This window comes from Hibiscus syriacus, unplaced genomic scaffold, assembly GCF_006381635.1.
Source record: "Hibiscus syriacus cultivar Baekdansim isolate YM2019G1 unplaced genomic scaffold, ASM638163v2 tig00110392_pilon, whole genome shotgun sequence".
Classification (NCBI taxonomy): domain Eukaryota; kingdom Viridiplantae; phylum Streptophyta; class Magnoliopsida; order Malvales; family Malvaceae; genus Hibiscus; species Hibiscus syriacus.
Window position 1 is genome coordinate 1,068,963 of NW_024062720.1, and position 14,026 is coordinate 1,082,988.

Here is a 14,026-nt window from a genome sequence, read left to right on the forward strand (position 1 = left end):
ACAATTATCATATCTCAATTATCATATTAACGTCTAACTCACATTGTCGTTAATTTTTACTACAAAAGAACGAGTTTGGAATATATGAATAATCCGATTATAATTTTATAACTTTTAATAGTTTAGGGATAACAAAATAATATCCTATAATAAAAAAATTTATTTTATAACTTTTAATAGTCAAATGATTTAAATAGAACGACACAACGACATTTTGCCCTATTTATAGTGGATGCTAATGATCGGTCAACATTGTCGTTAAAAAAATTAACCAACCAAAATCAACGGTTTTGATTTTCCAATCAGACATCACCTACCCTCCAAAAACATTTTGAATCACCATGGATGTTCATAAAAGATTTAACAAGAAACTAGTGTTCCCCTGTATACTGAGTTCTGACAAAGCTTCAAGTAACATAAAACATAGCTTTTCTACATATCTATAAAGTGAAAAACGAAAAGCTTTATTCAAAGTAATGGAAGCTGCTTTGATCCTAAAAGGTCAAAGGAAAATCTGATGCACCCTATTGTAACTTTTAAGATTAACCCTCCAGGGAAGTCTAGCTCCTACACCTTTTTCAGGATTGAAACCATTTTGCAGTCCATTTGATTCAACTAAAAGCACTCTACAACGTTAGCGACTCTCGAAACTTGTGACTGCTTGTTGGAATCATGTCTCTGTTTCTTCAGAATCAATGGTTGGCTGTTCGATCCGAGATGCTTGGTTTTCCCTCATGTTTTCTTGAACAGCCTTGAAAATAAGTGCAGTACGTCAGTGTCAGTGTCAAACATCAAGATGCATAATAGATTAGCCGGATTTATTATACCTTCAACAGCTCGGTCATCTTGCCAGTTCTGAAATTTTCCAAAGGTTTGAGCACAGAAGAAAGATGAGCGGGTTGTACGGCTTGTAGTGGTTCGATAGAGAGTGGATGATCATCCTCCATTTGTTGTCTGAAATCTTTGACCAACAAATTACCATCTTGGACTTCCGGTGGTTGAGGGGGGACTTGAACTCTTTTCATGACTTCAGTTAATAGTTTCTCAAAGGGCATGCCACTCATCAACTTAGGGTCATTATCCTGTAGTCCTTCAGATGGGAGTTGACTGTATGGAACAGTTTCACTTTGTATGCCTTTCAGAACGGTGTGGTTACTACTTTGAGGTTGAGTAGGGAATATTTGGTTTCCAACTGTTAGCATCGGGTTGACGGACTTTTCCTCTGCCGTATCGGAATATCCAGATACTTGTTTGCCTTTAGAGGCTGCCAAATGAGGAGGCTTGCTTAATTGTTGGCTGGCAACTTTTCCATTTGATAAACTAGCAGGTTGGAGCAAAACAGGCACCACCGTGCCCCTGGACAATAGCGGAGAAACATATTGTGTTTCCTCCGACTGCAAGTGCTTTCTTTTTAAGGCTCCAATATTTGAAGCCCGAGCTCGTTTCACCTGGTTGGTGACAGCTGGTCCATTGACTTGATGAGCCATTCCATTCCTCTCGTGTGGGAAGGGAATCTCGTTTCTTCTAATCATTTGGAGATTCGGAACCACGTCATTCTCAGCTGAAACAGGAACATAATGCCCAGGCTTGAAAACCACACCCCTTAAAGTTGTGTCAGAGTCACCAACCCTAACAGTAAGCAAATATCCTGCATCAAATGCTGAGTCGATAACACCACTAACAGCCTGACCAACCATTACATCATCGTTGACAGGATTTGCTTGATGTGATCGGTTGCCATTCAGCCCTTGAAATCCAGGTGGGATACCGGTATTCTCTGCATAGTTCGGGTTCTGATTCCATGGAGTCTGAGCATCCTCCCCCCGACTTAGACTATGTCTTGGATGTTTCCTCGGCCTCCCACGTTTGCGCTTCAGCAGAAAATCTTCTGATGGATCAGGGTTATTCTCTTGGTCATTGTCTTGATTCATCATACTATTTGCAGCGAAGAATTTGCCTTATCTACTAATCTTATCACTGTTTCCTTCCTGGAAGACAAAAAGGCAGCTATAACCAACAAAGAAAAAGGCTAATATTCAAAATTTCAACTACATAAACACTCAAGCAAGAGTATTTCCTTCTCAACATCACTGCAGGATCACATTAAGGCCACATCATACACCTATATTACTCCAATTCTACAATTTTACTGACATGTCCATCTCCAAAGCTCGTATTTGACACTCAAACTTCAAATAACACATTTGGACACATTCAGAATAGAGAAGCATTTTACCATTTACTAGCAAATTACAGTCAACAAATCCACATGACTGATCTATTCTTCGGAAAAAAAGAGAGAAACAGACAGCAAAATCTCAAAGTTACTAGTCATACCGCAACATTTGCTGGCACGCTAAAAAATAACTCACTGAACTCCAAACCCTTAACAAATGAGTAGTAGAAATAGCAAGGTTGGCAAAGAAACCACTCCTCTTTAGGATTTCGACAGTGCAAACGATCATCTTAACTCCAGAAAAAATAGGCATTCACAAACGTGAATCTTGTCAAAATAGGCAATGTGAATATCAATAATACTCATGCAAAGAACCATGACCCAAAAAAACCATGGCCATCACAGAGGTTAGCTAATTACAAAAGGAGTAAAAGGTAAAAAAACCAATAAATAATGACTGATTTGTTTGTGTTCCAATGACAAAAAAAAATTGCCTCATTTTTTTTTATCCAAAATGGAAAGGAACTCTTCAAATTCCATAAAAATCATTAAACTGAACCTTAACTATTTCTTGGGATCACTAAACATTAAATTCAAGAAGGTATGAACTGTTCTAACAATTCAAACTTTTGAGTAAAAAGGGAATATAATTTTGATAAAAACAACAAGATATCGAAATCCCCTCACCCTTCAATCCATTGAAGGCAAAACCTAAACCCCAGTATCATGTTTCTTTCCAGGATTTATGAACACCAATTGCCCTTGTTATCAGCTCTCTTCAATTAATTCATGTCTTAAACGCATATTCAGGCGTGAATATAGAGAATTTATCCTCATATTATGTGGGGAAAAATGAAAATTTTGGTGTACACATGTTGAACAGATACCTATATCTAACACTTAGAGTCGATTAAAATACAAAACTAATAAAACTCTCCCGCATTATTTACTTTTTACCCTAAACAGGAAAAAATAAACTCTTTTCATGCACGAAATCTATTAGATAATCTACAGAATAATAATAAACTTATAAAATAACTCGAATTTAAAAATGATAAATAATAATAAAAGAAGAAGAATAAAACTTTAAAGCTCTAGAAGAAACCCCATTTGAAACTTAATAAATAAAGATACCATAAATTACTATTAAGAAAAGCGAGAAGAGTAGATCTTTACACAGCATTTTCATCAACTTCAAACATAAGAAAAATCCTGCAACAAGCATAATAAAGTAAAGCTCAAGTCAATGAAACATGGAAATATCGAAAACCCAGAGAAGGAGGTGAAAAGAACAGTCGAGGAAGGACAAAATTTACTAAAACCCAAATAATTTAAAGGGAAATATCCTTAAAATTTCGTACAGAGTAACGTGGAAATAGGGATTAGAAGAAAACAGCTGACCTATTCAGATGTTGTCTTAAGAAAATTTATTACTTTGATTAAAGATAAATCATTTTAAAGAAAAACCTGGCCTTTGTTTTAATTTTTTTATCTCATTATTTTTTTTTTTGTCATTTTGGTAGTGAGGAAAGATTGACACTTAGGTTAAAGTGGGCCCATAAAATAGTTTGTTGGTAAAGTTGCAGTTATTATTGATTAATTTTCTTAGGGTAAACTATACGATTAATCACTAAATTATTGTCCGAGCTCATTTTGATTATCAATGTTTTAATTCGATCAATAAAACCACTCAACTATTTAAAATATTTCAATCAAATCACTTAACGTTAACTTTTTAATGGAAGAGATGGCGTGGCAGTTAAAAACTTTGTATAATTGCATATTTGATCATCAATATTTATACATTATATCATTTTGGTTATCATCTTATTCAATTAAAATAAATTTGATCTTCAATTAAATCGTAACACGTGTCACTACCTGATTAGAGAATATTTTATTATTTTTTATTCATTTAATCTAATATTTTTTTATCTAATAAGATGATGACACATGTCACCACATATTAAAGAGAGAAAATAGGAAGGAAAAAGGTTATCCACACCCATGAAGATTTAAAGCATGGGACCATCTAAATGCCAATAAACCACTCGGCTAAGCCTTCGAATTGGTTTTATATTACAACATTTTTTTATATAATTTGTACCAGTTAAAGAGAGAATAAATAAAGTAAACATTTAGTTTGTTTTATATATTTGTAATTTTTGTTAATTTAATATTATATATATTTATTAATAATTATATATAATAAACTATAACTTAATGGAATAATATAATTTAATATATCAAATAATTCTTAATAAATATATATATAATATTAAATTATAATAATTTAATGAAATAATATAATTTAATAGAATAAATAATTCTTAATTTTTAATATATAAATTATTAATATAATTAAATAGAAAAATAATTCTTAAGAAATATTAAATTATAATTAATAAATATATATAATATTAAATTAACAAAAAACACAAATATATAAAATATACTAAAAATTTTCTTTTAAGTATTTGATTTGCTTAGTAATTATGATTGTTTCTCCCATGTTTGCAACCTTTGGTTCAAATCCCCCCCCCCCATTTTTTAGCATTTTTACTTTATTTTTCTGTCATTAAATGGTACAAATTATATAAAAATGTTGTATTATAAAACCAAGTTAAAGGCTTAGTTTGGTGGTTTAGGCATTCCTTGGTACATAGGTTGTCCTAGGTTTGAATCTTCATGGGCGAGGGGAGTCTTTTTACTTCCTATTTTTTTTAATATGGTGGTGACATGTGTCCCCACCTTATTGGATAGAAAGATTATTAGATTAGATAAATAAAAGATAAGAAAATATTCTCTAATCATGTAGTGACACGTGTCACGATTTAATTGGAGATCAAATTTATTTTAATTGAATAAAATGATGACTAAAATGATATAATGTATAAATAATGAGGACCAAATATGCAATTATATTAAATTTTTTAACTGCCATGTTACCTCTTTCATTAAAAATTGACGGTAAGTGATTTGATTGAAGCATTTTAAATAGTTGAATGGTATGATTGATCGGATCGAAACGTCGATGGTCAAAATGAACTCGGACAATAGTTTAGTGGTCACCCTTATAATTTACCCTTTTATTTATTTTTTATGTGAAGGAGATAATTATCTTCATAAATTTAAATTTTATGTAAAGTAAGATACTGAGTATTTTTACTACTTGAGCAATTAATGGCTTTTAAACTATTATCTTTTTATTAATTAGAAAATAGCCACAAATGTTGACGTAGCTTGCAAATTTTAAGACGTAGCTTGATAGAAGTATATAAATAATTATTATGAGTTCAATAACACATTTGTTGAACATAATAAACCTGAACATGATTCACACTACGCTCCATGAACAATATGGATCGTGTCCTTTTTTAACCTTTCTCTAATGGAGCTCTAATGTTTACACATTCAAAGACTAGATGATTAGATGATGATGATAATGTGCAAGCATGCTCTCTGCCAACTGAATTACTGTTTGATGCAAGCCCTCTGAATCTTGTTGCAGGCCTTTGTATCTCCATGGCTCAAGCTGCTTCGGGTTTCGATGCACCGTTCTGAAGATGTTCAAGAAAATCCATCGCCACATTATCGGTCCAAGGAGCTCCAAAGGGTGCCTCATCACCCGCAACCCATCCTAAATGACCACCCTGCTGTGTTACTATCAGCATGCAGTTGGGATTTTCCTTGAACATAAAAAACCACAAGGATGGAGAAACATTAGGATCTTTTCCGGTTAAAACATTTAGTAAACGGAAGGATATGGCTCACAAGGTGACCCAAACTCACCTTGATATCTTCGTAAGGAGTCGCCTCGATGGGAGCAATCGGATCATTTGCAGCCTGCAAACCACCATTAATGAACCCAGTTTTGAAGAAAAACAGATGCTAAATCAAACATTGCTTGAACAGTAAAGAAATGATATGAACTGCTTATAAAATTACCTGGATGCAAAGCAAAGGAATCCTAACATGTTGAACGACATGACAACTACATGAATTTGAGTAATACTCATCCACTGATTTGTAACCCAATGATACTGCAATGTGTTAAAGATTTTAACTTTGTCATCAAACAAACATTTCTTGAACAGCAAGGAAATGCTATGTTACAATGATTCCTTCAAATATAATATTAAAAAACCCTATTCTGAGTTCAAGTGACATGGATTTGATGTCTGAAAAAGCATACCTCGTGTTATTGCTTCATCGTATTCACGTACAGTACGAGGATTCAGACCCGCTTGGACATTATATTCATCATTTACATCTTCAAACAGGGAAACATGTCTACCATTGCAGAATAATTTCAGGTTATACTGTACTCAAAGGATATCTACAAAATTTAATGCAATTAACACAATCAGTGAGAGGAATTTCACGGATAATTACTTGGAAAAAGTTGCAGAAAGACCTCCCCTAAGTGCTCTGTCATAAATATTGTTGAAGCCCTTTCGGAGATTTTCATCTGCGATCACTAAATTGAAAGGATTGCACAGTGATACAGCACCAGAGAGAGAACATCTATGGTACTCCTGCAAGTCAGACAATTAAGAAACTTATACACGAAATGTACTATATTATTCGGACTCTTCATTATATACCTCGGATATATGTTCCGAAATAAAAAAAATTCCCTTACTCTTCCCAAGTAGTTAACAAGGATGTTCCCCCCAAGAGACCAACCGACACCGTAAACACTTGCTTCCGGGAACATGGAGGAAACATGGTCTACAACATGACAAGTATCTGCCGTGAATGAAGCTGTTTGGAGCTGCAAATCAGGGATAAAATTGAGTATACGTCCGTGATCACAATTTAAATCCGTAAAAATAAATAAATTATATTAGTAGTCTAGTACCTGAGGAGTAGTAACAGGGCTATTTGCGCACCCCCTGCTATTGAACACCACAACCCTCCAGCCTTTGCTCTTAGCTTTCACCAACATATGCTTCACGTATGAATCTTGACTCCCTCCTGTTAGCCCCGGCTGCAAACATTTTCCCACCAACAAAAGGGTAGAAAATTAAACAATTAAAAGTCACTGTTTTTCCCTCATTTCAACAGATCAAACAAAAGGGTATTTAGAACAGGTAACACAGATTCGAGCTATATGTAAAACGAACCAGTAGAATGACGATCGGAGAGTCGGGAGGTAATCTGCGGTGATCGCCACAGACCCAATCCAGGGCTATAGTGCCGTTGTCTTTGGTCCGGAGGCACTCACGGCGGTACTTAACGTCGGGGACGGCACGGAAGAAGGCGGCGCATATGGTCTCGAGATGGCGGTTCCAACAAATGATGGGGAAAGGCTTGTAAGGAAGGTGACGGGTATCGAGAGCAGGGAGGAAACGCTCAGCTCCTCCACCTATGATTTCAAGTGAAGGGTGGTGATCTGGCATTGCAGTGGTTGTTTTGGAGGTTGCGGCTCTGACACGGACGGTGGGTAGCGGTGGACGTTGGTGGTGGAGAAGGGTGATTGGTGGTGGTTTGGAGATCAGAGACCAGGGTGAGCTCGACATTATGCAGTTAGCCTAGATTTTGTCTTAGATGCTTTTTTTTATTGATTTTGAAGTCGTGGCAGCTAATAGATGCGCATATTTTGTCTGATGATTTTGCTTCATGGGGAAGTCGGAACAGACAACATTTTGGGAAGTGGGAACAGATAACTTATAGATCCATAACATTATTCAGGGACCGTTTCGTCACGTTTTTTTTCATGTCCAACATGGAATTTGGAAACGACAACTTGGGTTTTTAAAAAAAAAAGAAAATTGTGTAGATTTTTATGAAATATTTTATATTAATATCATAATTGAAAAAAATCTAAGAATTAAAAATATAAGTGAGATACATATTATTATTTTTACAAAGAATCAAATGGTGATCTTTGTGGTTTTTTGACATTCTATTAAGCTTGTTATTTTCAATAGAAATAAGATTTTTAAGAAAGTATATTATTATATATAGTGATAATTGGTGAAATATAAACATGAGTGAGATATGCATGATAAATGTATCACGTTGATCATATTTAAGTAGCACATTCATTTTATATTTCGGCATGTATCATGTTCAAAACGAATAAAATCCAGCGATTCATAACATTATTTATATTTTTTATTGAAAAGAAAACGTCAATGTATCAAAAACAAAATTGAACTCGAACAAACGATTCAAAGCTCTGCTTATGCATGAACCGGACACGAATTCATGACAACTTGTAGATTCTTGTCCCAAACATTATTAAGTTCAAATATCATAATCAAAGTTTTCCCGGTGTACCTCAGCTATTGGTTTTTTTCCCCTATCTATAACTCAAATCAGAGCTTAGTTTTCTGCCTCAAATAACTTCAATCTCCCTGTCATCATGCCTCGAGTGCCGCAATGCATTCAATTTCAATCTTGGCATCCGATGGCAATGCTGCTACCTGATCTGTCGAACGAGCCGGCGCCGGTGAAGGGAAGTCTGCAACACAAACCAGTTTCGGGGAAAGAAATAAATTTCTAGTTTCTATGATGTTGTCGAGTTAGCATGAAAATTCTAGCAGATGACTTTTATAGGCCACAACTTTCTGCAAGAGATTCATTGATGAAAAAGCACACTGTGAACATATAACTTTTGAACTTTATTTCGATGCAATGATCAGATTAATGTGTGGCCTAGAACAAACCTTTTGACTGTAAAACCAAATGTATAACGTATGAGAATTCAAGGGTTAAGTCTACTGCACTTTATTAACTCATTCAAATACCAAGTTGTATAAAGATGAACTTGTTTTCATTTATAAATTGTACTCACATTTAGCATAGACTTCATTCACTTTCTTGAAGTCTTTCAAGTCAGCTAGCCTGCACAAAGGAAACCGAAGAACCAAATAAGATCTTACTGATTTTAGATTATCAAACCTTATCATCATATAACAAACCAAAACGGAAGAGAAAATCGTACATAATTGTCTTAACCATTAAGGAATAGTCAGCACCACTAGCTTTCAGTATTTCACCCATATTTTTTAGTACCTACAGAATCACAAAGAAATTTCAGTCACTAGCATGCATTCAGTTATAATCATGAAACATTAGACGTTAGTTCACATATTCGTAAGATACCTGCTCCGTTTGATCTTCTACACTGTCTGAGATGAACTTTCCAGTCTAGAATAGAAAACCAATAACATTATAAGTACATTGCGCATATAACCGAAACCTAGGATCTATGTTACCTGAACTCTTCATTTTCCCTAAAATATCTATATTCGACACATTTCACTGCGAGTCCAAGTAACATAGGCTAGGAATGCAATGCAAGCTTAACATATTCTGACAAACGTTTAATGAACATTCCGCAAACCTCTGGAATAAGACCGAGAACACCAGAGACAAATAGAATATTATTGGCCTTGATGGCCTGAGAATATGGTCCCAATGCGGCTGGAGCTTTTTCAGTCACCACAGCCTCCTTAATCCCTACAATAAAAACATAATAACAAACCTTAGGTGCATCTAATGAACCCCTATAGCCCTGACTTTTTACTTCTCCTAATGCGCCCGTCCGGCATGACACACTTGCTCACATCCACACTTATATTTGGTCTGAGTAACATAAAACAAAACAACCCTTTAAGAAGGAGACGTCCATTCGTATATATTTGAATCATAGAAGCAGCAAACCCTTACCAATCCTGATCGACTATCAAATATTAGACTTCAAAACACAATGAAGTAAAATTGCAAGAAATCAAATATAAATTCCCTAAATGTCTCTTACAAAAACGACTAACTAGCAAACTATCAATTAACCACCATAAACCAAGGCCAGATGTTTCACAAATCACAAACCTGTTCTTTCCCTGTCACCTTCACTTGATTGAGAACAACACTTTTTAAGACTCGATTAAAACTAAAATCCAAAACCAAACGAATTAACCCATTTTCAAAAGCAGCCAATCAAATAAAACTCAAAATCAAACAGTGAAAAGAAACCCATTATTTTATTGGATGGTCTTTTTTTGTTACCAGGAGAAATGGAGAGGCTTAAGCAAGCAAAAGGAGAGCCGTCTCTTGAGGAGGATCGCCAAAGGGAAGAGCCGGTAACTACTCCTCCGACGGCGGTTAATGGAGAGCGAGTGCGTAGAAATCCCACATCGATGGTAGGAACATGAATTGACCTAAAACCGCACCTAGCCATTTCACCCTTCCTCTTTTTCTGATCCTTTATCTTCACTTGGTCTTGTGCTCTTGTGAACTGAGCTGAGAAGTTGAAAACAAAATGAACGGGGAATACTCTTGTTTATTTTCATATTGAAATTAGCGGAATTGGAATCTAATTCAATCACTCTCTCTCATATTTGGTTCAAATTTTAAAAGAGGAATTAAAATCTAATTCCATCAAGGGAGTGAAAATAAATTTCATCCATAACATGATGGAATTGAAATCATTTGAAAGAGAAAATGTGAAATTTAACTATATTACCTTCATCAATCTTTTGGTATTTGGATCAGATTATTTTTAAAAAAAATTAGGGATCGGGTAGCATTTTTTTTTAAAAAAATCGGGTTCGGGTCGAGTTTTTTTAAGTTTGATATTCGGGTCGGATTTTTTTAAGTGTGATATTCTGGTCGGGTGAAACTTTATTTTGGTCGGGTCTCGGGTTGAGGTTCCCTTGTTCTCGGGTCGGGTGGACCAAAAAATACGACCCAACCTGACTCATGGTCATCCATAGTTGGGATGATTTTAACTTATAATATTTATTAGTATGATTTTTATAATTTATTGAAATAAATAATCAATAAAATGAAATTTTAATATTTTTAAAAATTTTATAATATAATCATATACGTAAGTTATAAAACAAACTAAAATTAAGCAAAAAAATAAGAGAGGCAATTATGTCATTTTATATTACTGAAATCAAATTCATCTGACATGTCTGCGAACCAAACAGAATATGGAATTGGATTCCAATTCAATTTCCTGTCAATCAAACAGGTTTCAGATTCAAATTCCAATTCTTACAGATTTCAATTCCTTCATAAATATTTCAGCGAACCAAACATCACCTAAGATGCTTATGGCCCATGGTTGATGGTTGTAAATAATTTTGTTTTGGCTAAGATTAAATTAGGAGAAAAATAACCTCAGTGACCAAAAATGCCTTATAATATACGATTTTAACCAACTTTTTTTGGATTTGCCAAAATGACCAACTAATTCGCAACGCGATCTCCGGTATCATAAATCAGTTTCCAGATTCTCAACGCGATTCTGACTATCGCATTGCGATTTCCCAAATTCGCGTTGCGGTTTTCCTAAATCGCAATGCGATTTTCCTAATTCGCATTGCGATTTACATAGCGCAATTCGTATTAACGCGTATTTTTTTTTTCAAATTCCAAACACGAATATATTAATATATCGGAAACTGAACCGTCTACAGTATATCCCGTAATCGCAACTCATAACCTAAAACCTAAAATCACAACTCAGTCACTTCTCCATCTCTCACTCTCTACGGCGAAATCCGTCCCCACCTCCGAAGATTTCCGTCCCCATCTCTGGCGAAATCCCTCACAACCATTCACGGTTAGAAATCACCTCACAATCATTCAGAAATGAAAAATCAACCTCCGAATGTTAGTTTTTTTTAATTATTTTTATTTTGAAAATTTTGCATTATTTTAGGTTTTTTATATTGAAATTGATGATAAGTTTACTGGTAATTTCAATAATAGATTAACTATTTCACTTAGATTTCTTATTAAATTCATTCGATTGCTGCCAATACTGCTAAACTGTTTAGTCTTTAACCCTGTGAAGTTAGTATTTGTCTTTGTTTTGTCTTTTGGTTGAAGTAATGCAGAAGAAGAATAGTTTCTAAACTTAAAATTGCAACATGAAAATGAAAATCGCAACACGAAAATGACTATCACAACGAGAGAAATGAAAATCGCAACGAGAGAATCGCAACGCGAAATGAAAATCGCAACGATATAATTGCAACGCGAAACCAAAATCGCATTGCGATTTTCATTTCGCGTTGCGATTATCTCGTTGCGATAGTCATTTCCGCGTTGCGATTTTCATTCTCTCGTTGCGATTTTCATTTCAACCAAAAGACAAAACAGTGTTGCAAATTTTAGTTTCAAGAATAAACTACTGTTTATGTTTATTGTTTTTGGTATATCTTCATAGTGTAGTTTTTTGGTATATCTAACTTGGTATGTTTATTGTTTTTGTAGAAATTTTTTTCGGCTTCATTGACATTAAGGAATAAAGTTAGCCTAGCCACTACAATTGCTTCGAAGCTTTCACCTGCACAAAGAAAATTGTTTGAGGAAACCTGCTTCGGGCCATGGCTGAGAGTACAACATCCGGGTGGAGATGCTAATTTGACCCATTTGTGGCTTCAGACCATGACTAGCGATCTACCCGACAGTATACAACGTGGTGAGGAAGAGATATGGTTTCATTTTCCACCGGCGTATACTTGTTTTGGGCGGAAGGAGTTCTGCTTAATCACTGGTCTACGATTCGGACACGATGATGTAGGCCGGTACACTCATCATATCACTCGCCCATCATGGTTATCCAGGGTTTTTCCTGATGAGTCAATAAAGAAGCCGAACTTACACGTCGATGACCTGAAGAAATTGTTTAATAAGAAAGATGGTTTTACTCGGATGAATGACGTCGATGTTATCCGAGTATGCCTTCTAGTACTTTTGTATGCTGGTTTTTTAGGAAGAGAGGCCAGACAACCTATTCCTCAGGAGCTAATATTATTGGTAGAGGACCTAAATGCATGGAATCTGTTTCCGTGGGGTTCGTATATATGGAAAGCTACCTGGACTAAGTTGTCGTCTGCCTTTGATGACCGCAAAAGTTTGCGTGGCGATGGTCGAAATACACTTTGTCAGGCTTTGTATGGGCCTTTAAGGTAAGAATTTCTATATAATGTTTTCAAAATTATAATTAATTATTTAACAATTACTAATGTTTGTTATTATATTGTTTGTAGATTTGGATATTCGAGGCTTTCCCCAGCATGTTGACATATGCATTAAAAACTTCAAATGATATTCCTAGGGCTATTTCCTGGAAGAGGAAATGTCTGTTGGATTGAGAAGACTTAATACCATATGCGACAATAAATAATGTAAGTTAACATAAATACTATCATATATAAACAAGTTATTAATAGTAGACGGTTAACTTTGTTTGAGTTTTTATATTTTTAGGAGGCCAACACTCCATTAATGAGACTGACACCCATGGAGGCTGAGCTTGCCACTGATTGGTGGCAAGCTAGTCAGCGTTTTCTTGATGGCACGAATGATGAGCAGCCTCCACTTCCTCCACTTCGAGAGCCATCACCTCATCCAGAGCCATCACATGATCGACCCGACTATACACCTCTACAACGAGAGCCATCACCTATCCCGTTACATCATCGAGCCTCTTCTCCACCATCACCTCATGATAGGCGACTGGTAAAGATGCCACGACTTCTATCTCCCTGTTCTCCACCTCCACCTCCATGGGATGAGTCAAGGGAGTTACATGATGAGGTCAATGCCTTGCGTGAGGAGATCGGTACTCTACGCGATAACGATGGTGCATGGCGTGTGGAGGTGTCTACTTTACGTGGTGAGGTTGCCGCTCTACGTGAGATGGTAGTATCGTTGCAGAATGAGGTTCATACTCTACACAACGAGGTAAGTTTAAGATTTTCCATATTTAACTTGATGATAAATTTACTCGTAATTTCACTTAGATTAACCATTTCACTTAGATTGCTTAGTAAATTTATTCGGTTGCTGCCAATACTGCTAAACTGTTTATTA

The 14,026-nt window shown here is 35.3% G+C and overlaps 3 protein-coding genes across 3 annotated transcripts; all 3 read right to left on the bottom strand.

Moving 5' to 3' along the window:
- Positions 1–359: 359 nt before the first annotated feature.
- On the bottom strand, positions 360–3,544 carry LOC120123269. The gene is made up of 3 exons (XM_039142186.1): positions 3,348–3,544; positions 828–2,009; positions 360–751 (listed from the first exon to the last, which is right to left on the bottom strand). Exons 2-3 carry the CDS (start codon positions 1,932–1,934, stop codon positions 671–673), a joined length of 1,188 nt encoding a protein of 395 aa, XP_038998117.1. The 5' UTR covers positions 1,935–2,009; positions 3,348–3,544; the 3' UTR covers positions 360–670.
- A 2,010-nt stretch (positions 3,545–5,554) lies between these two features.
- On the bottom strand, positions 5,555–7,784 carry LOC120123268 (embryogenesis-associated protein EMB8-like). Its single transcript, XM_039142184.1, has 8 exons — positions 7,306–7,784; positions 7,041–7,169; positions 6,822–6,953; positions 6,572–6,714; positions 6,372–6,469; positions 6,125–6,219; positions 5,969–6,022; positions 5,555–5,865 (listed from the first exon to the last, which is right to left on the bottom strand). The coding sequence occupies exons 1-8, from the start codon at positions 7,699–7,701 to the stop codon at positions 5,707–5,709; spliced, it is 1,206 nt and encodes a 401-aa protein (XP_038998115.1). The 5' UTR covers positions 7,702–7,784; the 3' UTR covers positions 5,555–5,706.
- Positions 7,785–8,392: 608 nt separating this feature from the next.
- LOC120123274 (reactive Intermediate Deaminase A, chloroplastic-like) lies at positions 8,393–10,444 on the bottom strand. The gene is made up of 6 exons (XM_039142191.1): positions 10,199–10,444; positions 9,534–9,649; positions 9,293–9,337; positions 9,132–9,202; positions 8,982–9,031; positions 8,393–8,648 (listed from the first exon to the last, which is right to left on the bottom strand). The coding sequence occupies exons 1-6, from the start codon at positions 10,368–10,370 to the stop codon at positions 8,548–8,550; spliced, it is 555 nt and encodes a 184-aa protein (XP_038998122.1). The 5' UTR covers positions 10,371–10,444; the 3' UTR covers positions 8,393–8,547.
- Positions 10,445–14,026: the final 3,582 nt, after the last annotated feature.